Source organism: Ranitomeya variabilis, chromosome 3 (assembly GCF_051348905.1).
Source record: "Ranitomeya variabilis isolate aRanVar5 chromosome 3, aRanVar5.hap1, whole genome shotgun sequence".
Classification (NCBI taxonomy): Eukaryota; Metazoa; Chordata; class Amphibia; order Anura; family Dendrobatidae; genus Ranitomeya; species Ranitomeya variabilis.
The window spans coordinates 373347170-373371481 of record NC_135234.1 but is presented as its reverse complement, the minus strand read 5'-3'; the positions used below and the strand labels follow the sequence as shown (position 1 = coordinate 373371481).

The window sequence follows — 24312 nt, the reverse complement described above, 5'->3', positions numbered from 1 at the left end:
TTCCTGTACCGCCGCTCGAGTTGCTGCCGATGTCTCCACCGATGTCACCACCAGCGGAGCCAGCCGCGAGGGAGAACGTTGCACCGGCCGGTAAGCCCGCCGACCCTGCCCTGCTAGCGGAGGACCTGCTGATAGGTCCAGTTGCAGCGCCACCTCCCCCTGGGACCTATCGACTCAAGCGCCTCCTTCCCTGGGACCAGGCCACGGGCATGGAGCACCTCCTAAAGGCCCCGATCTCGCCAATCACCCTGCCAGGCGCGGTCTATGCAGAGCGCATGGTGTGCCGCTGGGTGAACCCAGGGTCCAACTTTATGGGGTTCCCCGGGGTGACGACCCAGGAAGGAGAGATGGTGGAGGCCCTCAGCTGGGAAGAGTACCAGGTCCAGCTAAACCAACAGTGGGAGAAGTAGGAGAGAGAGTACCAGGCCGGGTGGGAGGCCCATCACCAGCGGGACCTAGCAGTGAAGGACCGGGCCTGCAAGGACCGCACCACTCACCAGGCCCCGCGGCGGCAGGGCATTATCTGTTGTGAATTCTGTTCTGGAGCTCCCTCCTGTGGTTGCTAATGGTATTTTTGTGAGTTCTGCCCTTGGGCTCCCTCTGGTGGTTTCGAGTGGAACTGCTGCTCCTTTAGGTAGCTGTAGCAGCTGCCTCCACTGATCGCCTTGCCTGGGTTTGTTATTTAAACCTGCTCTGGGCTTTAGTTCATGCCAGCTGTCAATGTTCTTGGTTGGATTTGGTTCTCTCCTTGGATTTCTCATATGGCCTGTCCTTGTCAGCAAAAGATAAGTTTTTGCTAGTTTTTGTTTGTCCATTTGTTTGGACTCTATTGCTTTGCAAATATGTCTCTTTTTGTCCAGCTTGTCACTATGTCATATTCAGGCTAGCTGGAAGCTCTGGGATAGCAGATTTGCCCCTCCACACCGTGAGTCGGTGTGGAGTTCATTTTTGTAAACTCTGCGTGGATTTTTTAGTTTTTAATACTGACCGCACAGTATCCTTTTCTCTCTGTCTATCAAGTTTAGTATTGGCCTCCTTTGCTGAAATCTGATTTCATTTCTGTGTACGTCATTTCCCTCTCCACTCACAGTCAATATTTGTGGGGGGCTCTTTCCTTTGGGGGTTTTCTCTGAGGCAAGATAGCTTTCTATTTCCTACTTTAGGGGTAGTTAGCTCTTAGGCTGTGACGAGGTGTCTAGGGAGAGTCAGGAACATCCCACGGCTATTACTAGTGTTGTTGTTAGGATTAGGAACTGCGGTCAGTAGAGATACCACCTCCTCAGAGCTCGTCCCATGTTGCGTTTTAGCCACCAGGTCATATCAGTGTGGCCTCTTAACCACCAGGTCATAACAGTACAGATGGCCATTCTGAATATCTTGTGATGCCATTCGGGCTTTCTAATGCTCCATCGGTATTTCAGTCCTTTATGCATGATATGTTATAAATTCATGATTGTGTATTTGGATGATATTTTGGTTTTTTCCGATGATTGGGAGTCTCATGTGAAGCAGGTTAGGATGGTGTTTCAGGTCCTTCGTGCTAATGCGTTGTTTGTGAAGGGGTCTAAGTGCCTCTTTGGAGTTCAGAAGGTTTCTTTTTTGGGTTTCATTTTTTCTCCCTCGGCTATTGAGATGGACCCTGTTAAAGTCCAGGCCATTCATGATTGGACTCAACCCACATCTGTAAAGAGCCTTCAGAAATTTTTGGGCTTTGCTAATTTTTATCGCCGCTTTATTGCTAATTTTTCTAGTGTGGTGAAGCCTCTGACCGATTTGACGAAGAAGGGCGCTGATGTGATGAATTGGTCCTCTGCGGCTGTTGAGGCCTTTCAGGAGCTTAAACGTCGTTTTACTTCTGCCCCTGTGTTGCGTCAGCCAGATGTTTCGCTCCCTTTTCAGGTTGAGGTTGATGCTTCTGAGATTGGGGCAGGGGCTGTTTTGTCTCAGAGAAATTCTGATGGCTCTTTGATGAAACCATGTGCTTTCTTCTCCAGAAAGTTTTCGCCTGCTGAGCGTAATTATGATGTCGGCAATCGGGAGTTGTTGGCTATGAAGTGGGCATTTGAGGAGTGGCGACATTGGCTTGAGGGAGCCAAGCATCGCGTGGTGGTCTTGACTGATCATAAGAATCTGATTTACCTCGAGTCTGCTAAGCGGTTGAATCCTAGACAAGCTCGGTGGTCTCTGTTTTTCTCCCGTTTTGATTTTGTGGTCTCGTATATTCCAGGATCTAAGAATGTCAAGGCTGATGCCCTTTCTAGGAGTTTTTTGCCTGACTCTCCGGGAATTCTTGAGCCGGCTGGGATCCTCAAGGAGGGGGTGATTCTTTCTGCCATCTCCCCTGATTTGCAGCGGGTACTTCAGGAGTTTCAGGCTGATAAACCTGACCGCTGTCCAGTGGGGAGACTGTTTGTTCCTGATAGATGGACTAGGAGGGTAATTTCTGAGGTTCATTGTTCGGTGTTGGCTGGTCACCCTGGGATTTTCGGTACCAGAGATTTGGTGGCTAGGTCCTTTTGGTGGCCTTCCTTGTCGCGGGATGTGCGTTCGTTTGTGCAGTCCTGTGGGACCTGTGCTCGGGCTAAGCCTTGCTGTTCCCATGCCAGTGGGTTGCTTTTGCCTTTGCCTATTCCTGAGAGGCCCTGGACACATATTTCCATGGATTTTATTTCTGATCTTCCTGTTTCTCAGAAGATGTCTGTCATCTGGGTGGTTTGTGACCGTTTTTCTAAGATGGTCCATTTGGTACCGTTGCCTAAGTTGCCTTCCTCCTCTGATTTGGTTCCATTATTTTTTCAGCATGTGGTTCGTTTACATGGTATTCCGGAGAATATTGTGTCTGACAGAGGTTCCCAGTTCGTTTCTAGGTTTTGGCGGTCCTTTTGTGCTAGAATGGGCATTGATTTGTCTTTTTCTTCAGCATTCCATCCTCAGACAAATGGTCAAACGGAGCAAACCAATCAGACCTTGGAAACCTATTTGAGATGCTTCGTGTCTGCTGATCAGGATGATTGGGTGACCTTTTTGCCGTTGGCCGAGTTTGCCCTTAATAATCGGGCTAGTTCGGCTACCTTGGTTTCGCCTTTTTTTTGTTACTTTGGTTTTCATCCTCGTTTTTCTTCGGGGCAGCTTGAGCCTTCTGACTGTCCTGGTGTGGATTCTGTGGTGGACAGGTTGCAGCAAATTTGGACTCATGTGGTGGACAATTTGACGTTGTCTCAGGAAAAGGCTCAACGTTTTGCTAACCGTCGTCGGTGTGTTGGTCCCCGGCTTCGTGTTGGGGATTTGGTCTGGTTGTCTTCTCGTCATGTTCCTATGAAGGTTTCTTCCCCTAAGTTCAAGCCTCGCTTTATTGGGCCTTATAAGATTTCTGAAATTATCAATCCAGTGTCTTTTCGTTTGGCCCTTCCAGCTTCTTTTTCCATTCATAATGTGTTCCATAGATCCTTGTTGCGGAGATATGTGGTACCTATGGTTCCCTCCGTTGATCCTCCTGCTCCGGTGTTGGTTGAGGGGGAATTGGAATATGTGGTGGAGAAGATTTTGGATTCTCGTTTTTCGAGGCGGAAGCTCCAATATCTGGTCAAGTGGAAGGGGTATGGCCAGGAGGATAATTCTTGGGTTGTTGCCTCCGATGTTCATGCTGCCGATTTGGTTCGTGCTTTCCATTTGGCTCGTCCTGATCGGCCTGGGAGCTCTGGTGAGGGTTCGGTGACCCCTCCTCAAGGGGGGGGTACTGTTGTGAATTCTGTTCTGGAGCTCCCTCCTGTGGTTGCTAATGGTATTTTTGTGAGTTCTGCCCTTGGGCTCCCTCTGGTGGTTTCGAGTGGAACTGCTGCTCCTTTAGGTAGCTGTAGCAGCTGCCTCCACTGATCGCCTTGCCTGGGTTTGTTATTTAAACCTGCTCTGGGCTTTAGTTCATGCCAGCTGTCAATGTTCTTGGTTGGATTTGGTTCTCTCCTTGGATTTCTCATATGGCCTGTCCTTGTCAGCAAAAGATAAGTTTTTGCTAGTTTTTGTTTGTCCATTTGTTTGGACTCTATTGCTTTGCAAATATGTCTCTTTTTGTTCAGCTTGTCACTATGTCATATTCAGGCTAGCTGGAAGCTCTGGGATAGCAGATTTGCCCCTCCACACCGTGAGTCGGTGTGGAGTTCATTTTTGTAAACTCTGCATGGATTTTGTAGTTTTTAATACTGACCGCACAGTATCCTTTTCTCTCTGTCTATCAAGTTTAGTATTGGCCTCCTTTGCTGAAATCTGATTTAATTTCTGTGTACGTCATTTCCCTCTCCACTCAGAGTCAATATTTGTGGGGGCGCTCTTTCCTTTGGGGGTTTTCTCTGAGGCAAGATAGCTTTCTATTTCCTACTTTAGGGGTAGTTAGCTCTTAGGCTGTGACGAGGTGTCTAGGGAGAGTCAGGAACATCCCACGGCTATTACTAGTGTTGTTAGGATTAGGAACTGCGGTCAGTAGAGATACCACCTCCTCAGAGCTCATCCCATGTTGCGTTTTAGCCACCAGGTCATATCAGTGTGGCCTCTTAACCACCAGGTCATAACAATTATCATCGCCTTTAAACTCCGCGGGGGCTGGGGCTTTATTAAGGAGCCGGGTCTGTACGCCGAAGTGTTCGTGAATCGGAGGGATGTAGAGTCCCACCTAAGAGAGGGCCACCCGGATCGGGATCTCTACCCAGGGGATGAAGTCACCTACACCCGGCACTTTGGGGAAAAGGGGTGGTTCGCCCTGAACGTCCACAAGAGGTGGGACTCCGCGATGCCCCCGACTAAGGTGCCGGTGAAGCCGTCCCCTGTGCCGAAGGCGCCCTCTTTTGACCGGTCTACCATTACCACAAAGACCATGGTGGTTACCCCAACCTGCACCGTTGTCAAGACCACCACCTGCACTGTTGCTACCACTGTGGTAGCCGGAAGTTTGGCCGCAGTGATGAACAGTACCCAGGTCGTTTCAGGATCCAAGACTGTGGGTACCCAGACCCTTGTCTGGAGCGAGGGGGCTTCTGGTACAACACTTGGTAGCCGCAGGTACCCGGGCGGATGGCCCCGCCCACTGCTGCCTGCAGAGCTACGGCCACCAGAGTAGATCCTAATGCTCTGCAACTGTAAATAGTTAACTGTTTGTTTCCCTGCCTTTTTCTGCTAATACCCGACCAGGGTTATTCTTAAAGGGATCCCTTTGTTTACCCAGGATCCCTATTGCTTTTTATTTTTGCTCTTGTTTTATTTTATTTTTGCTTTTTGTTCATCAGTGGTTACAAAGACTGCCAAATCATGAACGGTGAATGGTTCACAAACTGTATTGTAAATAGTTTGCACCTTCTTAAAGGTGCCCTTTACTGGTTTTACAAGAAGGAGAGCTTTGTGAAGAGACTGTTCCTGAGTACAGCATGGAAGCTTTTGCCTAAACCGGACTTGCAGATAGAGAAAGTCTGCATTACCTCTAAGAGACTTGGTTCCCTCTTAAAGGGAACGTTCACTAGTTGCACTTAAAGTATAATGTTGCCTTAAAAGAAAGTAGATGGTAATAATGTTTTACATAGGAATAATATGTAGTTAGCTAGATAGTTATAGAGAATGTTTAATAATGTTACTAGAGAATGAGGACAGGAAAGAGTTGAAAGCCGAGTTTCAATAAAGTAAACCCGTAGGGGTTAGTTAGTGAAGTCCTCCTGAGAGCCATAGAGAGATGGCTCAGTGATCCTGTACTAAGAAAAGAGGCAGTAGGCCTGGGCAGATAGACAGGCGGTCCTGCATATGAAAAATCAGAGAGCAAAAAGAAAAATGTAGCACTTAGAAGAGAAGAAATATAAAGAAAGTTAATTTATATTTTAGAGTTTTATAGTAAGCCTTTAGTGGGTTCAGCCTATACGCCCTTAAAGGAAAAGTTAAATTATTGTTCAGAATTTGCACTTAGTAGAATACCCGGCTGGGTAATAGAAGTTATTTATAGTATGTTATTTAAAAATATTTAACCATGTTTTGTTTGTAACGTTCAAGAGTCCTCACCTCCCATAAAGGGAAACACTGTTATAATTACTTGTTCATAGCATTTCAAAATTTGTATGTCTTTTGCTGACATGTATTGTTGTTTTCTTCCCAGTCTGGGAATACTGGATTTAACCGGTGGGGAGTGCAGCGCCCCAGAGTCCTGGTCGTTGCAGTACTGTTGCTCCGCCGCTAAGGGGAGTGATGGTACGTCTGATGGCACTTAAGGAGTTCACCTGACCAGGTATCACAGTCACACATTACACTTCACATTCTGGCCACCAGGGGGAGCAAAGGGTTCTATGTATTAGGCCACTACTCACAATCTGGTAAAACTGGGGGCTGGATAGGAAGTTAGTCAGAAGCTGACTGGGTTGGAACCAGGCAAAATCCTGTGGCAGAGGGTGTTGCAGGGGAAGATTCAGGGGGTCTCTGTCAGGGGTGGGATCCTGACAGTGGCCTAGCGAACAGAACAGAACGTTACGGAGCTGCGCCTGCACTTGAATGCGGTAGCATCCTAAGAAAGGAAACAAAGCGAGGTTTACTGTGGAGAATTGAGAAACGAGATCGCAGCAAAAAGGAGATAAAGCCAGTAGGAGTCGTGCCGTAAGGTCGAGGCAACATCCTACTGAGGCGCGTAGCCGGTGGCCGGAACGCCGAGGAAGTATTAGGCTCCAAGCAGTACTTCAAACAGCGGCAGGACAGTTAATTTTAGGTTGGCTGTCTCACCTAAATCACCTAAGCAGACATAGGGGGCAATTGTGGGAGAGGGGCGACGCTAGGGTCCCGGAAGAACTCCAGGCCTACCCGTCATACGGGTGCGTCCTATCCATATCATCTGGGGGACGGAGAAAGAACATCAGAACAGATACGAGTTGTGACAGAAGAACATCAGAAACTGACACAACAGTTGTGAGGACTATCCCATGGTGCTCAGCAGGGAGGTACTACAACACACAGGCGCTAGAAGGTAGGCACTGATTTCCACCTGCAAAGGAAACTCTGGATGTGCCTTCGGACCGGCCGGTCTCAGCCAGCCCTGTTAGCAGTACTCTGGATTGCGGATCCTGAAGCCTTCAGTAAAGAGGTAACGAGACTGCAACCCTGTGTCCTCGTTATTCACCGCGCCTTGCACCACGCACCACCATCACACCTTTCATTGGACGCCCCTTAGGACCGGGTCTTGCCACCGTGACAACCCCAGGACCGAGACAGAGAGGCCCGGTACTGAGTACCCCGCGGCCCTGCGTCTGGGGGCGCTCCATAGGTAACCCCTAGTTTGTAAGTCAATGAGACAAAATGTAAGTTATTGAAGACCCAGCGACCAACATGGAAGAGGCAGGCCCAATTCCTCTAAAATGTAGCATCCAATCTTTTTTTTTCGGTGACGCTCAATAATAAAAAACTGCATGCCTTCATATAAAATCATGGAGGTAAAGCATTATCAATGGCGTGCATTAGGCATGTAATGCGAATCTCGTACATGGCTATACTGCTGTGTACATTGGCCTCCCAGCACTGGAACAATACTATAGCGCTACTATTGACGAGGGGCTATAGATGTCACCCACTCAGCACAGAAGCTGGTATAGCTATAGTAGTAGGTCAGCCGTGATCAGTCTCTCGGTGCCCTCTTTTTTGTCTAAGCACTGGGGCTTTAGTTGCAGTAAATTAAACCAAGTCACCAAAGTAAAAAAAATGTAATCCAGACACTTTGTAAATTCAGCCGATATACCTGCCCTATTTGCCGCACCAGATTTATTCCAGAAAACTGTCACAGTTGCCCACTTGTACAATCTAGAAGCTGCAGTAATGTGACGGCTGCTGTACAAGGTGACTTTGTAAAATATTATTATTATTAGCGGAGGCGGCAGCACAAGTCTCAGCCTAGCGTTTCTGGCTTTTTAAGTATATGAACATTGCACAATGTTATAGCAGCTAAGGTAATTAGCACCCACAGCTATGGTGTACAGTATAGAGCCACAATGCTCCTTTATGTATGTAAGTGCTCCTACATGATTATTCATGCACGTTGTCTATTAACACCTCCACACGAATAATCTATATTCTTGGTCAAATCATACATTGGAAACCTTAAAGGGGCTGTCTAAGAGCTGAGAGATGCAGCAGCAAAGTTAAAAAAATATATAATAAGCTACACACCTTACTTCTGAGGTAAATTCCGCATGAATACTTTCCAGGGCCAATGGCTGACCTCAGCCGTCACCTTCCACACTTATCGCCTACTACTGCACATTATTTGATTTACCCTCACTCTATGGCAAAAAAGAAAGCTGACATTTTTTTCTTTTTAAAGTTTTACTCAATGGTTAACAGTTGACCCATATCTTGCAGAAAATTCATCAGCTGGTGAATGGCATACTCAGACAATTAATGGTTATTATTAGTGATTAGCGAGTATGCTTGGGTTTTCCAGAGCACGCTCGGGTGACCTCCGAGTATTTGTTAGTGGTTGGAGATTTAGTTTTCCTTGCCGCAGCTGCATGATTTACGGCTGCTAGCCTGCTTGATTACATGTGGGGATTCCCTAGCAACCAGGTAATCCCCACATGTACTCAGCCTGGCTAGTAGCTGCAAATCATGCAGCTGCAGCAAGGAAAACTAAATCTCCAACCACTAACAAATACTCGGAGGTCACCCGAGCGTGCTCTGGAAAACCAGAGCAACGAGTATATTCGCTCATCACTAGTTATTATTTGCCACAATCCATAAACACATTCTGTTCTTAACGTTTTTTTACAACTATACCCTTGATCATAGTCATTAGAAACTGCACGTGATTGTCTTCCTCACATATCTACCAATATAGTACCGATTTATCATGTGCGCTAATGAAAAAACGAACGTACAAGGGCAGGAGGAACGCTCCATTCCATATACAATAATACAGTCACAGACTAATGTCTAAGGTTTAAAATAGTGAAATGTTGCCCAGCATGTCAAATGTTGCACAGCATGTTTTCCTCTTCGTTTACAGCCTTATTGACACCGCAATTTGCCAATATTCTGTACTAGAATAAAATATTTTGTTTTTTATTTAACAAATATGGTGAAACATATTTTGCTGTGGAAAGCCAAAGCGAGTCAGACATTTCTGTAGTATGTAGTATCACGAGGCAACTGTTCAGATTAATTAGCTGGTTCAAAAAAGAGAGACCCACCTCTCTAATGTCCATATGCCCTTAAAGGGGTTGAATCTATGAGGCAACCTCTTTAATAAACATAGCATATGTGCGTCTGGACAGACATTTATCGTCAGCCATGCAATATTTTAAAAAGTCCCAGACCACACACATTTGGTGGAACGCCTCATTTTGGGCTGTGGTCAACTGCTGGTGTAGCAAGAAGTGCTCCACACAACCGAGCTGGTCCCAGGACAATGAAAAGCAATGTGTCAGAGCTACAGTATCTTCATATGTATGATCTTAAGTGCAGTACAAAACAGGTGTCTAGTTCGTCATTAAGGCTTCTTTCACACTTGCGTTGTTTTGAATCCGTCGCAATGCGTCGCTTTGGGGGAAAAACGGATCCTGCAAATGTGCCCACAGGATGCGTTTTTTGCCCATAGACTTGTATTGCCGACGGATCGCGACGTATGGCCATACGTCGCGTCCGTCGTGCACTAGATGCGTCGTGTTTTGGCGGACCGTCGCCACGAAAAAACGTTCAAGGGAATGTTTTTTCGTACGTCGGGTCCGCCATTTCATACCGCGCATGCGCGGCCGGAACTCCCCCCCCTCCTCCCTGGGACTTTACAATGGGCATCGGATGCGTTGAAAAACTGCATCCGCTGTCCACATTGTGCCAAAATTTCACAACGTGCGTCGGTACAAAGAGAAAAAGCAGAAGGCTGACAGCACTCACTTGACTGGGGCGCCCGTCCAAGTCCAGGGAACCTTCCAGGACCATCCAAGAGTCAAATAATAAAATGACAGCGCTCCATCCAGGTGTATAGTTCACAGGAAAAAGTTTATTGTGCCATATAGTAGCAACGTTTCGACCATATAGGTCTTTATCAAGCATATCACAGGGTGCACAGGTCCAGCATTAAATAGTGTATGTGCCACACAGGGCACCAATCACCATCCAGCCGCCCCCCCACCCATCAATAAATACAATGCAATACAAAAAACACACATCTAACATGTACATCATAAAAACCTCCAACCAACGGACCGGTACCGACGCAAGTGTGAAAGAAGCCTAAGCCATGTAGCAACCACCATCTAGTTTCCTGCTTCCCATCTTTTTATGGGGCCAGATCAGTCACAAATTGCCTATCACTAGTGTTTTGAGCTATTTATGAAGGAAATGGGATAGTGGAGAACACCGCCATAATGGCCTCTCCGCAACTTTATATATGCATTGTAACAAGTTTCTGTCCTGTGAGTATAACAACTTTCTTGTGGTAATTCCAGCATAGGACGTATCACCTTATATCCTATTTTGTGATAGCTCAGATGGGAGGCACCTTAAACTTAGATGGCGGATGTGGTGTGGATTAATGGATAAGTGGCCATCTGTTTTGTTCCTACACTTGAGTGAAGGTGTGAATGAGATCATAAGAGTCCATATACTTGAAATAGAGGACTCTGAGGATAAGTCCTAAATTGCAAACATTGCATTACTTTACAGTTGACTTTTATGTTTAGCTTAGGCTTCTTTCACACTTCAGTTGTTTGGCTTCAGTTAGCTCCGACATCGTGACGGATTGACGGATCCGTCAAAATTGTTTCGAAAACGGTTCTAACGGATCCGTTTTTTTGATGGATCAGTTACACTGATCTGTCAAAAAACGGATCCGTTAGAACTGTTGCAACCGTTTTTTCCATCCGTTGTAACCGTTTTTTGATGGATCCGTTTTTAAAAAAAGGAGGATCTCAATGTGATTGGCTACTGGAAACTACTGGAAAACTATATATACTGTGTATTTACACTACATCTTTGAAAGGTTGTAGAGAAAGTGGCAAAGATGGAAGGGGTGCTGGCGAATATTGTGAAGATATGTGCGGATTTCACTTTTGAGGCTAATCGGTTGGCAGTCATCGTTCGAGACAAGGAGGAAGAAAGACTGCGCATCCTGCGGCAGCGGCGGAAGAGAAGGCTGTGGATCCATCCCATCACAGCCCAACGCATGACCCGTGGTGTTTATTCCACACTGTACATTGAATTGAGGGAAAATCCTCAAAAATTCTTCAGCTATGTGCGCATGAAAGCAGAAAAATTTGAAATTTTGTTGGGCCATGTGGAAGAATCTATACGGAGACGAGATACCCAGATGCGCTTCTCCATATCACCAGCGGAGCGTCTGATGGTGACTATTCGGTAAGTTATTCTTTTTTTTAATGATTCTCATTCATCAGACTTATAACTGTAATGTTGTTTTTTGAAGTTTTTATTAATTATTGTCTTTTCCTTTTGTTAACAGATTCCTTGCAACTGGAGAATCGTTTTCATCCCTACATTTCCAGTTCAGGCTTGGGATATCCACAATCTCAGGGATCATCAGAGAGACCTGCCGGGCATTGTGGGATTGATTACAAGCGGAATACATTCCAGAACCATCACGGGAGAGGTGGCTGGAGATTTCCCACAATTTTGAACAAATATGCCAGTTCCCAAATTGCGTCGGAGCAGTCGATGGGAAGCATATAAGGATTGTCAAACCTTATGGCTCTGGATCAGAATTTTACAACTACAAAAAGTACTTCTCAATTGTATTGATGCATAGCATATTGTATCCATAGCCGACGCATACTGCAAGTTTATTGCTGTGGATATCGGTGCGTATGGACGCGCAAATGACTCCCAGATTTTTAAAACTTCACCAATGGGGCATCATTTGTATGCAGAGACATTTGACTTTCCACCGCCTAGACCTCTCCCTGGAACCACCGGTCCACCATTACCATTTGTGTGCGTTGGAGATGATGCCTTCCAGCTTTCACCACACTTGATAAAACCCTATGGAAGTAGTGGACTGACCCAGAGGAAGAAAATTTTTAATTATCGCTTAACCAGAGCACGAAGAGTTGTGGAATGTGCCTTTGGCATATTAACTGCTAAATGGAGAATCCTACTAACTGCAATTAAACTGCAGACTGACACTGTTGTTGATGTGGTGAAGGCTTGTGTGGTACGTCACAATTTTGTATTATCCAAAGAACATGTTTCCCTGGAGGATAATGTGTCAGAAACCACCTTGCAGGATTACCACAACACAAGTTTTCACAGTCCAGTAGCAGTCTCCAGAATGCGGGACAGTTTTGCAGACTACTTCATGTCTCCTCAAGGATCAGTTGACTGGCAGTACGAAATGGTGTAAAAAAAATTTTTTTCACACTTGTAAATATACCATGTTTTTTGTTTTGTTACAAAACCTTTGGAATTTAAACTCGCAGTATTGTATGTTTTGAACCGTTACCCCTTTACACATTTTCTACGGTTACTTTTACCATAACCTTGGTGGTTTTTATACAGTTTTTTTTAAAAAAAGGAAAGACAATAAAATTGTTTTTAAAAGCAAAAAAGTTTTATTTATTTACAAGTTTACAGGTTCTCATAATTTGGGGTGGAGATAGTAGCGGAGGGGCTGACAGGGCGGACCACGTCGATAGTGGGGGACAGGACATCACGGGGAGGAACAGAAGTGGAATGGGTGGTGAAAACATGAGGTTGGGCAGGGAGTTGAGGTACAGATGTGGTCTGTGGGAGGTATGGTAAAGGTGTTGGTGGGATTGGGAACGGTGAAGTTAAAGGGGAAGAATGGAAAGGGGAAGGTAGGTACTGGGAAATACTGAGGGGGGAAGGAAGGAATGGCGAAGGAGAAGTAGGATGGACAGGAGGAGGATGGACGGAAGGAGGATGGACGGGAGGAGGATGGACGGGAGGAGGATGGACGGGAGGAGGATGGATGGGAGGATAGACGGCGGCTTGAGAGGGGAAAGGTGTTGAAACATGAAGGGTAGGTAGAGGGGCTTGGGACATCGCCTGCGCTAGAGCAGTGTGGCAGCCTTGCATCACATGCATCTGCAGGTCAGGAGTTAGATTTTCCATGTGCCTGAGGACTGACTGAAAAAAACAGTGTCTTGGTGACTGGTTTGCATCTGAATGCATCCTATCCAGACGACTGCTGAGTTCAAGTATGCTTTTGTTAAGCATATTGTATCCAGCAGATGTTTGCTCACCCAAAAGCTTGATGGCATTCTGGAAGGCTGCATTCAGATGCAAAAACTCAGGCGCATAGCTCCTTTCCTGACCTCTCTGGCGCTGCCGTCCTGACCCCAAAGGTGGTCTAGATGTTGCGGCAGTGTCAGAGGGGTGGGGTAAAGGGAACTCTAACTCATCACCTGCAGCTTCAAGTGATGAAGTCCGCCCTGCTGCTCCAGCGCTGGTGGATGGGGCCGAGGGATCACACAAAAGGGAAGGTACAGATATAGAGGGGTCGACGTGGTCCCCGGTGGCGGACTCCTGAGAGATCGCTCCAGAGGGGTGCAACTCTCTGATGCAGGCTCCCGAGTGCTGCAGACAGTGCTGTTAAAGAAGAAAAAAAAAAATTTAGTATCTTGATATTACAATTGCCCTTGCTGCCCAAAAAATATGAAGGTTACACATTTTAACAGTTTGACTGAAAACATGTGGTGTTGAATATTTACTTTCTGCTCAGCAGCGTGGAGCGGAGGAACGACAGGGCTCTGGCATATTTATACCTGCTCCTGCGTCCTCTAGATCCACTTGGGGCCTGCATCTCCTTGTTAAACTCCCTCTTGAAGCGATCCCTGAGTGACCGCCACCGCACGATAACCCTGTTACCTGGAAAGATAAAGCAAAAATTGGTTACTATACAACACATTAAATCATGCTAACATAAGGTAATGAAGTGTGAATACTTACGCGCTAGATCCTGGGCCCCAGCGTCGAGTTCCTCCCAGTTCTCCAGAACAGCACTGCACACTTCCTCCCATAGCCGTCGGGTGATGAACTGGTCAGCATGGCGGCGGTCCGACATGTTCCACAGCGGCTCCTGATTTTGAACCTCTTGGATGAGGGTGTCAACATCTATCCCCTCCTCTTCCTCAGTCTGTTTGGGAGCACGCTGTGAAGCCTTAACAAAAAAAAAAAAAATTATAAAGGGAAAGATTGTACCACATGAATTTTACAGTTTACTAAACACCAAACCAAAAAGGAACTTACTCTTCGGTGACTGCCGCGATTAGCATTCCGACGACTATGGGAGGTGCTTTGAGTAACTCTAGGTCGAGCCCCGGATTGTGAAGACTAATAAAAAAATAAATAAATAAATAAATTATGTGCTTGGATGGAGGCATATGTACTGTGTGTGTGCTGTGCTGAATGTTTGTGTTGGGTGTAGTGTGCTTTATGTGAGGATCTGTCTCTGCAAAACTTACACTATGCGCTCCGGCTCCTTGCATTTCTCTACCCTGCCCGTCTCCTTCTGGAAGCCCCTCTGCTTCAGCTTCCTGTGAAAACAGAATAAATACATATAGGGTTCAAAAACATATGATACCAGAGATGTACCAAAAAAAATTTATGAATAAAAAAAAAAATCACCTCAGGTGGCTGACGATGTGAGGGGGGGGGGGGCTCTCAGAAGGAGACATTATGGTCCTGTTTTCCAGCATCTATCTTGGGTCCTTGCTGCGTTTGTCTTGGGTCCCTAAGAATCTGCAAGTATAAAGAGAGTTCTAAGCTACTATACAAAAGGATAGATACAGCTTTAGGGACTTTATACTTACATCTGTTTTCCAAACTTGGGGGGCCTGGCTGCGTCTGTCTTGGGTCCTTGCTGCGTTTGTCTTGGGTCCCGTTTGTCTTGGGTCCCATTTGTCTTGGGTCCCTAAGAATCTGCAAGTATAAAGAGAGTTCTAAGCTACTATACAAAAGGATAGATACAGCTTTCGGGACTTTATACTTACATCTGTTTTCCAAACTTGGGGGGCCTGGCTGTGGAGCGCCCCCAGACGCAGGGCCGCGGGGTACCCGGTACCGGGCCTCTCTGTCTCGGTCTTGGGGTTGTCACGGTGGCTAGACCCGGTCCGTGACCCTGCTAAGGGGCGTCCAATGAAAGATGTGATGATGGTGCGTGGTGCAGGTCGCGATGAATAACGAGGACACAGGGTTGCAGTCTCTTTACCTCTTTACTGAAGGCTTCAGGATCCTCAATCCAGAGTACTGCTAACAGGGCTGGCTGAGACCGGCCGGTCCGAAGGCACCTCCAGAGTTCCCTTTGCAGGTGGAAATCAGTGCCTACCTTCTAGCACCTGTGTGTTGTAGTACTTCCCTGCTGAGCACCGCGGGATAGTCCTCACAACTGTTGTGTCTGTTTCTGATGTTCTTTCTCACAACTTGTATCTGTTCTGATGTTCTTCTCCGTCCCCCAGATGATATGGCTAGGACGCACCCATATGACGGGTAGGCCTGGAGTTCTTCCGGGACCCTAGTGTCGCCCCTCTCCCACAATTGCCTCCTATGTCTGCTTAGGTGATTTAGGTGAGACAGCCAACCTATAATTAACTGTCCTGCCGTTGGTTTGAAGTAATGCTTGGAGCCCAATACTTCCTCGGCGTTCCGGCCACCGGCTACGCGCCACAGTAGGATGTTGCCTCGATCTTATGGCACGACTCCTACTGGTATTATCTCCTTTTTGCTGTGATCTCGTTTCTCACGTCTCCACAATAAACCTCGCTTCTTGTCCTTTCTTGAGATACCGCCGCGATGTAGTGCAGGCGCGGTTCCTTAACGCTCTATCTTGTTCGCTAGGCCTCTGTCAGGATCCCACCCCTGACAGGGACCCCCCTGAATCTTTCCCCCGCAACACCCTCTGCCACAGGATGTTGCCTGGTTCCAACCCAGTCAGCTTCTGACTAACTTCCTATCCAACCCCCAGTTTTACCAGATTGTGAGGAGTGGCCTAATACATAGTACCCTTTGCTCCCCCTGGAGGCCAGACTGTGAAGTGTATTGGTGTCTGTGATACCTGGTCAGGTGAACTCCTTAAGTGCCATCGGACATACCATCACTCCCCTTAGTGGTGGAGCAACAGTACTGCAACAACCAGGACTCTGGGGCGCTGCAGCTGCGTCTGTCTTGGGTCCTTGCTGCGTTTGTCTTGGGTCCCGCTTGTCTTGGGTCCCGTTTGTCTTGGGTCCCTAAGAATCTGCAAGTATAAAGAGAGTTCTAAGCTACTATACAAAAGGATAGATACAGCTTTAGGGACTTTATACTTACATCTGTTTTCCAAACTTGGGGGGCCTGGCTGCGTCTGTCTTGGGTCCTTGCTGCGTTTGTCTTGGGTCCCGTTTGTCTTGGGTCCCGTTTGTCTTGGGTCCCTAAGAATCTGCAAGTATAAAGAGAGTTCTAAGCTACTATACAAAAGGATAGATACAGCTTTCGGGACTTTATACTTACATCTGTTTTCCAAACTTGGGGGGCCTGGCTGTGTCTGTCTTGGGTCCTTGCTGCGTTTGTCTTGGGTCCCTTTCTTGGTTCCTCTAAGAATCTTACAATTTAAACACAGTTTTAATTAGAATGATTATGTATTGGTATGCCAACATACATTTTGATTCCCCCCCAAAAAATTACTACACCAAAAAAAAAAAAAAAAAATTGTGTTAACTGTTACCTTCAAACTTGATATGCTTGATGCGCAAGCTGCAAAACCCTCCACCTCCTGTTTCCCCCAAAAATTCCTTGGAAACAACACCAAAACTACTTCAAACTTGATATGCGCCATGTGCATGTTGGTAAACCTACCCCACCCCCTCCTCCAGATACAGTTTCAACCTTATAAAAAATTTCCCTCATTCAAAGTTAAAATACCAATTCCCAAAAATGTTAATTATGGTTACCCTACAGTTACTATTTTCTAAAACCAGATAACATTTTCTAGACCAAAGGTTTGCATTCCGCATTTGTATATAAAACCTCAAAAACCTTTATTGAATGTAGACCCAGTTTTAAATTTATCTTGAAATCATACTACGGACAGTTTTGTGGAATTTTTATTACAATTTTTTATTTTTTTTTGGTTGGAAAGTAGAAGCTACACTGCTCTTTATTTTAAATACCAGTACAGTATGTTAATGTATGAAAAATAACAAAAATGCAGGACACACACATCACACGGCATTTATACACACACCACACACATGTCACAGCACAGCCATTCAAAATACCAGCACAGTATGAAAAATAAAAACATGCAAGGCGGGCACACACACACGCACAGACACACTGGCAGAACTCATGCTGGATGGCAGTACTCACATGGCAGTCTCTAGCAGGGTCTTGCTGGCTGCTGGCAGGATCTGTCTTGCTGGCTGCTGGCAGGGTCTGTCTTGCTGGCAGGGTCTGTCTTGCTGGCTGCTGGCAGAGTCTGGCTTGCTGGCTGCTAGCAGGGTCTGTCTTGCTGGCAGGGTCTGTTTTGCTGGCAGGGTCTGTCTTGCTGGCAGGGTCTGTCTCTCTTGCTGGCTGGCACTTTGTTCTCTCTTGATGGCACATTGAGGAATGAGGCCCACCTGTCCTGTTTATATAGTTTTGGGGTTGTCTGGGCAAAGTATCTACTTTTTGGAGCATGCTCAATTGAAAAAAACGGATTGGGCCGACGGATCCGCCAAATGACGGTTCGCGACGGATCCGTCGCCCATAGGCACCCATTCTATGAAATGATCCGTCGCGAACCGTCAATTAGGCGCAGACAAAAAACGTTACAATGGCCGTCAATGTATAGACAACGTCTGCCAAATTTCGACGGATCCGTCGCATGGCGGATGGAACGGACGACCATCCGCCACAATCCGTCGCTAATGTATGTCTATGGGAACATAGCGGATCCGCCAAAAAAAAATGGCGGATCCGCTATTTGAGGAAAATGGCGGTTTCAGACTGATGCCAAAAGACTGAAGTGTGAAAGAGGCCTTAGATGTAATTTCCAATCAACTTTTTATCAGACTTTATCATTGTTGCAAATACCATCTGCTCACCTTTTTTGTAGTTTTAATGGCGCCGTGTCTTGACTCTCTACCTGAGGCTCTTTCTTCAGGCTGCTTGATCGTATAGACCTTTACAGAGGTATATCCTCCAATAAACAATAGGCATTATTTTACTTTAGAGACAATGGAGAAGGAATTATTTTTAATAGAAAGTTTTATTTATTTCACAGAGTGACATTCACACTTCTAAGGACATGTCATCTTCAGATGAAGAAACCCTCAGTGAGAGGTCATATCGTAGTGAGAGGTCATGTCGGAGCGAGAGATCTGGAAGTTTGTCCCCTTGTCCTCCAGGCGACACTCTCCCATGGAATCTGCCACGCCATGAACAGAAGAAGAGGCAAAGCAAGGACTCAGTTTTGGATCCAGCGGAGAGAGCTGTGGTTAGAGTAGCAGGTGAGTCCATAACAGTACATAGTGCTGGGCTACCATCTGCTTGTCTCAAAACTTGTCCTGTCTACATCTAACCAAACTGTATATCTGGCCCCTAGAGATGAAACAATCATAGTATGGTACTAATCTCATGCATGATACCATTCCCTCATACACCTTATATGGCTGTTGGCTGAATATTCGGTCATTCTCAGCCGTCTCTCCATACATAGGAGATCCCGTTTGGCCAAGCTCTCCTGTGTTCTCTGTGAGAGAGCTGCTGCCTGACATCTCTGGCAGTCGATTATCTCAGGAAGAAAAAAGGATGCAGTCTGAAATTGGACATGTCAGATCCTTACCTCCATCAGCAATCATCTGTCCCCTGCCCCTATACACATTAGAACGCTGTCCAAACACGTCATTATCGGAGGGTTGGCCAACATTAGTCTAATGTGCATGGGGGGCTTTACAGTGGTCCTCCTGTCTACCTTATCCTTACCTTGAAAGGCCTAGAGCATGTTTGCCAATATTGCCATCAGCCATTTAAGCCAAGGGGATGCTGAGCAGACCGTATCATGCATTAGGATGGAATTCTAATATCTATATAAATTTACATGGCATTTACATTGCATATGGGAAAACAATTTAGTAATGGCAGGTACTGTAGATCCATAAAGTGGTATAGAAGGGGCCTTTCTAAAAACACTATAACACTGAACTCTTACTATTCTAATATAACCTATAGATCTTTTATTTTGTTAACATAGGAACAATGACTACAAAAAAACTCACTTTACTCCTTTGGGTGAAGCACAAATCCTCCCATTTAATGGATAGGTGTTTACAATTGTCCTTGTCAGCGAACTTGGCAGTGAAAAAGGTTATTGCAATTTTTTTTGTTTCCTTGCCAAAGGATCACATCACACTATAAAGAACAAAAGGATTACGCAAAGTATTGGCTGGTGATGATGTGCAGAATGTCCTGTTTGTGGCTATGTCATTCATAACTTACCTGTGGTGGCATGTATGCATATACACAGACATATCCCTTAATACCTGACATGAGGCAGTGTCGTAGAATGGAAATAAACCATCTTCCATGTATAAAATCTATTCTTCACATTCCTGTTCCCTTCTGTAATTGAGCACCCACCCTGTTGTGAAAGGTACATTTATATGGAAAGGATCTAGGAACTGGGGGAATCTAAATAGAATGTGTGCTAAGAAGTGCCGGTTACTTATATAGATGAGGTGGGATATTTAAGTAGATGCAGGCTGATCGCATGATCTGTTTCCATGGCAACACAAAAGCCTGAGCAGCCATTCTTCTTGTTGCCATGGTAACTGAGCTTCCCTCTCCTGCTTCTGAGGAGTGAGAGGAGAGCCTCGGCCTTCCCTTCTAGCCTTTGTTCTTAGTTGGCCAATTCGAGATTCTCTCCTCAGCTGATTTACCCAGATCACTGCACAAAACGTGAAGTTGTCTTTCATTGAAACCCTAAAGGAGAGAGCATTACACAACATTACGCTGCTTTTCTAACTTTTCCCGTCATACACTGCTCTGTGCACGAAGATCATGACCTCTATATTAAGACAACTTGTAGGGCTTCTCTCATACGAGAACCTTGGACAAGAGCAAATAAAGGGAATCTGTCATTAATCTTTTGCTACCTAATCTGACAGCAGCATAATCTGACAGCAGCATAATGTGGAGAGAGAGACCCTGATTCCAGTGATGTATCACTTACTGGGCTGCTTGCTGTAATATTGATAAAATCACTCTTTTATTACCAGGAGATCATCAATAGAGGACTAGTAAACCTTCATATTCATGAGCTCGGTAAAACCTCTCCTCAACCACTGATTGGCAGATTTCTGCCTATGCAGTGTACACAGTAAGCGGCCAATCAGTGTTGTGGGCGGGGTTATACAAAGCTCAGCAGTCAGAGAACTGGTAGATGTACAGAAGATAAAATAGTTATTTTATCAAAACTGCATCAAGCAGCCCATTAAGTGATACGTCGCTTGGATCAGGGTTAAGGCTGCTACAGCATGCTGCTCTCAGATGGGGTAGCAAAAACCTGGTGATAAATTCACATTGATGTGATTTTATTTTTCTTACTGTGATAGGAATAAGAATATGGCACAACCTATCACAAAATGTTCAAATTAATCTAAAGTACATTTCTAAGATATATTATGCACTAAATTTCCTGTGATGCCTTGTTGACATGGAGAGTCGTTGATCTGGGAAACCTTTTCCCCACCGTATGAGAATAGTTGGTATAACTATAATAGCCCTCATAAGGGCTATTTTAACTTAAAAATTTGAAAAAGATGCGGCACTCACCCGTTTGCAGTGAAGTCGTAGTCTTTATTAAACCATTAAAGGTAGTAACAAATAAAGTCCATGGAAGCGGCAGGTGTGCAGAGGGATGCGGGGAAAGGAAAATGGACGACGGCCGTTTCGCGCAATGTGCGCTTCAAGGGGTCCAGGTGCGTGATTACCACGTCATTTCCTTTCTCAAGGCTTTTGGCATGTGTACAAAAAACATTAAAAATGTGCAAACATTAGAAAGTGTGCATACAGTAGAATTAAAAACATGTAATCACATACTCATTGCAGACTAATATATTTTTACAAAAATGCAGATAGATCCAACCTATCATTTAATCCAATCCGACCCTGGGCATTAGCTTCTATAATCCATCTGGCTCCATGTTTCATTACTAATTTGTTGTGATTACCTCCCTGTGGGGGATATTTAACTGTTTCTAGACTGGCAAAACGTAATAAATCGGGGTTAGAGTTATGCTTCTCTTTCATGTGTTGAATCAATCTTAGACACCCTTTGCCTGAAGTTATGGAATTATAATGCTCTCTAAATCTGGTGACCATAGGTCTAATAGTTTTTCCAATGTAGAAAAATAAACATGGGCAGTATAGAACATGCACCACAAATTTACTTTTACATGAAATGAAATCACAGGCAGAATGTGAAATTGAACCAATCTGCAAAGGATGTTTAACAATACGCAGATGACAATAGCTGCAATTGCCACATTTATAATTCCCTTGTGGAGCATTCTTTTTTAACCAGTTGTTATCTACTGGTAGTAACCGGTTATGAACCAGCACATCTGATAAATTCTGTGTTCTTTTATAGGCAAACTGTGGAGCATTAACACTTTTTTTACCTAAGTCTCTATCTGACTGTAATTCATACAGCCATTCACAAGAACTGGCATATATTACATTGTCCATAGGGCTATGTTTGAAACTAAAAATTGTTACTTGTTGATGGGACACTCAGGTGGTATTATTACTGATAATATTGGCTCTCAGGGCAATATTACATACATGATAAGGGGAAGTCAATGGAATATAACTTGTAATGGGTTCCTTTAAGAGGCATTATTACTTTTTAAGGGGGCATGGAAGAGCAGGGTCGGACTGGCCCACCGGAGAACCTGAGGATTCTCCAGTGGACCCAGGCACTGACACCTTCTGGCATACTGGGCCAGCAGCTGCCTAGGGCTCTCACTGCTCCAGGGTCTTCCAGCTGCTATGGGGGCCCCCAGTGCCAGCGGAGCAGCAGCGGGTAACAGGAGGCAGAAGCTGGCTGCTGCAGCTAAAGCCTGTCCCCGCTGCTAAAGGGAAATGTATATTCACCCTTCCCCACACCCCCATGGGCGTGGAGAGAGGTGAATATCCATTTCACTTTAATAGCGGGCAGTGTTAGCCGCAGGCTGTGGCTAACACTGCCCTCTTTCAGGGCCAGCAGACTAAGGCCCCTGCTCCTCCAGGGGCCCCCAGCCCACGCGGCCGCTATGGGGCCATAAATCAGGGGGACCCGGTGCCAGCACCGCCTCCCAGTGCGCGCCGCATTCAACTGTATCAGCATGATGCTCCCTCTCCCATCATTCCCCTCTGCCTCTGACACTGCGGGTGCACAATGACATCATTTCATCGCGTACCCACTGTGTGCCGGGCCGACAGCAGTGAGTGCAGCTGCTGATACCAGTGCAGAGTCGGAATCAGCGTGGGATCAGGGAGGGAGAGGTGAGTATTGTGTTTGTATATATATATATATATATATATATACAGTGCCTACAAGTAGTATTCAACCCCCTGCAGATTTAGCAGGTTTACACATTTGGAATTAACTTGGCATTGTGACATTTGTACTGTAGATCAGCCTGGAAGTGTGAAATGCACTGCAGCAAAAAATAATGTAATTTCTTTGTTTATTTTTTTTTTAAATTGTGAAAAGTTTTTTCATAGGGTAATTTATTATTCAACCCCTCAACCCACCATAATTCTGTTTGGTTCCCCTAAAGTATTAAGAAGTAGTTCAGGCACAAAGAACAATGAGCTTCACTGGTTTGGATTAATTATATCTTTTTCCAGCCTTTTCTGACTATTTAAGACCCTCCCCAAACTTGTGAACAGCACTCATACATGGTCAACATGGGAAAGACAAAGGAGCATTCCAAGGCCATCAGAGACAAGATCGTGGAGGGTCACAAGGCTGGCAAGGGGTACAAAACCCTTTCCAAGGAGTTGGGCCTACCTGTCTCCACTGTTGGGAGCATCATCCGGAAGTGGAAGGCTTATGGAACTACTGTTAGCCTTCCACGGCCTGGACAGCCTTTGAAAGTTTCCTCCCGTGCCAAGGCCAGGCTTGTCCGAAGAGTCAAGGCTAACCCAAGGACAACAAGGAAGGAGTTCCGGGAAGATCTCATGTCAGTGGGGACATTGGTTTCAGTCAATACCATAAGTAACGTACTCCCCCGCAATGGTCTCCGTTCCAGACGAGCCCGTAAGGTACCTTTACTTTCAAAGCGTCATGTCAAGGCTCATCTACAGTTTGCTCATGATCACTTGGAGGACTCTGAGACTGACTGGTTCCAGGTTCTCTGGTCTGATGAGACCAAGATCGAGATCTTTGGTGCCAACCACACATGTGACGTTTGGAGACTGGATGGCACTGCATACAACCCCAAGAATACCATCCCTACAGTCAAGCATGGTGGTGGCAGCATCATGCTGTGGGGCTGTTTCTCAGCCAAGGGGCCTGGCCATCTGGTCCGCATCCATGGGAAGATGGATAGCACGGCCTACCTGGAGATTTTGGCCAAGAACCTCCGCTCCTCCATCAAGGATCTTAAGATGGGTCATCATTTCATCTTCCAACAAGACAACGACCCAAAGCACACAGCCAAGAAAACCAAGGCCTGGTTCAAGAGGCAAAAAATCAAGGTGTTGCAGTGGCCTAGTCAGTCTCCTGACCTTAACCCAATTGAAAACTTGTGGAAGGAGCTCAAGATTAAAGTCCACATGAGACACCCAAAGAACCTAGATAACTTGGAGAAGATCTGCATGGAGGAGTGGGCCAAGATAACTCCAGAGAACTGTGCCGGCCTGATCAGGTCTTATAAAAGACGATTATTAGCTGTAATTGCAAACAAAGGTTATTCCACAAAATATTAAACCTAGGGGTTGAATAATAATTGACCCACACTTTTATGTTTAAAATGTATAAAAATTTAACTGAGCAACAAAACTTTTTGGTTTGTAAGATTTATGCATCTGTTAATAAATCCTGCTCTTGTTTGAAGTTTGAAGGCTCTAACTTATTTGCATCTTATTAAACCTGCTAAATCTGCAGGGGGTTGAATACTACTTGTAGGCACTGTATATATATATATATATATATATATATATATATATATATATATATATATATATATATATACAGCTCTGGCAAAAATTAAGAGACCACCACATCAAAACCCTGTCATGGGCAGCCCAATCTCCAGACCTGAACCCCATTGAAAACCCCTGGAATGTAATCAAGAGGATGATGGATAGTCACAAGCCATCAAAGAAAGAAGAACT

General features: G+C 45.5%; 1 protein-coding gene and 1 long non-coding RNA gene across 9 annotated transcripts in view; one reads left to right on the top strand and one right to left on the bottom strand.

Moving 5' to 3' along the window:
- MACF1 (microtubule actin crosslinking factor 1) overlaps positions 1-24312 on the top strand; it is a 377759-nt gene that overhangs the window by 56447 nt on the left and 297000 nt on the right. For all 8 annotated transcript variants that reach the window (XM_077295969.1, XM_077295955.1, XM_077295963.1 and 5 more), the window contains exon 2: positions 18212-18437. In XM_077295969.1, coding sequence (XP_077152084.1) covers positions 18236-18437 — 202 coding nt within the window. In that variant the 5' untranslated portion in view covers positions 18212-18235. The remainder of the gene's footprint in view (positions 1-18211; positions 18438-24312) is intronic.
- LOC143816041 (uncharacterized) lies at positions 18281-19697 on the bottom strand. Its single transcript, XR_013223877.1, has 3 exons — positions 19426-19697; positions 19206-19338; positions 18281-18419 (listed from the first exon to the last, which is right to left on the bottom strand). It is a non-coding gene; the product is annotated as an uncharacterized LOC143816041 (long non-coding RNA).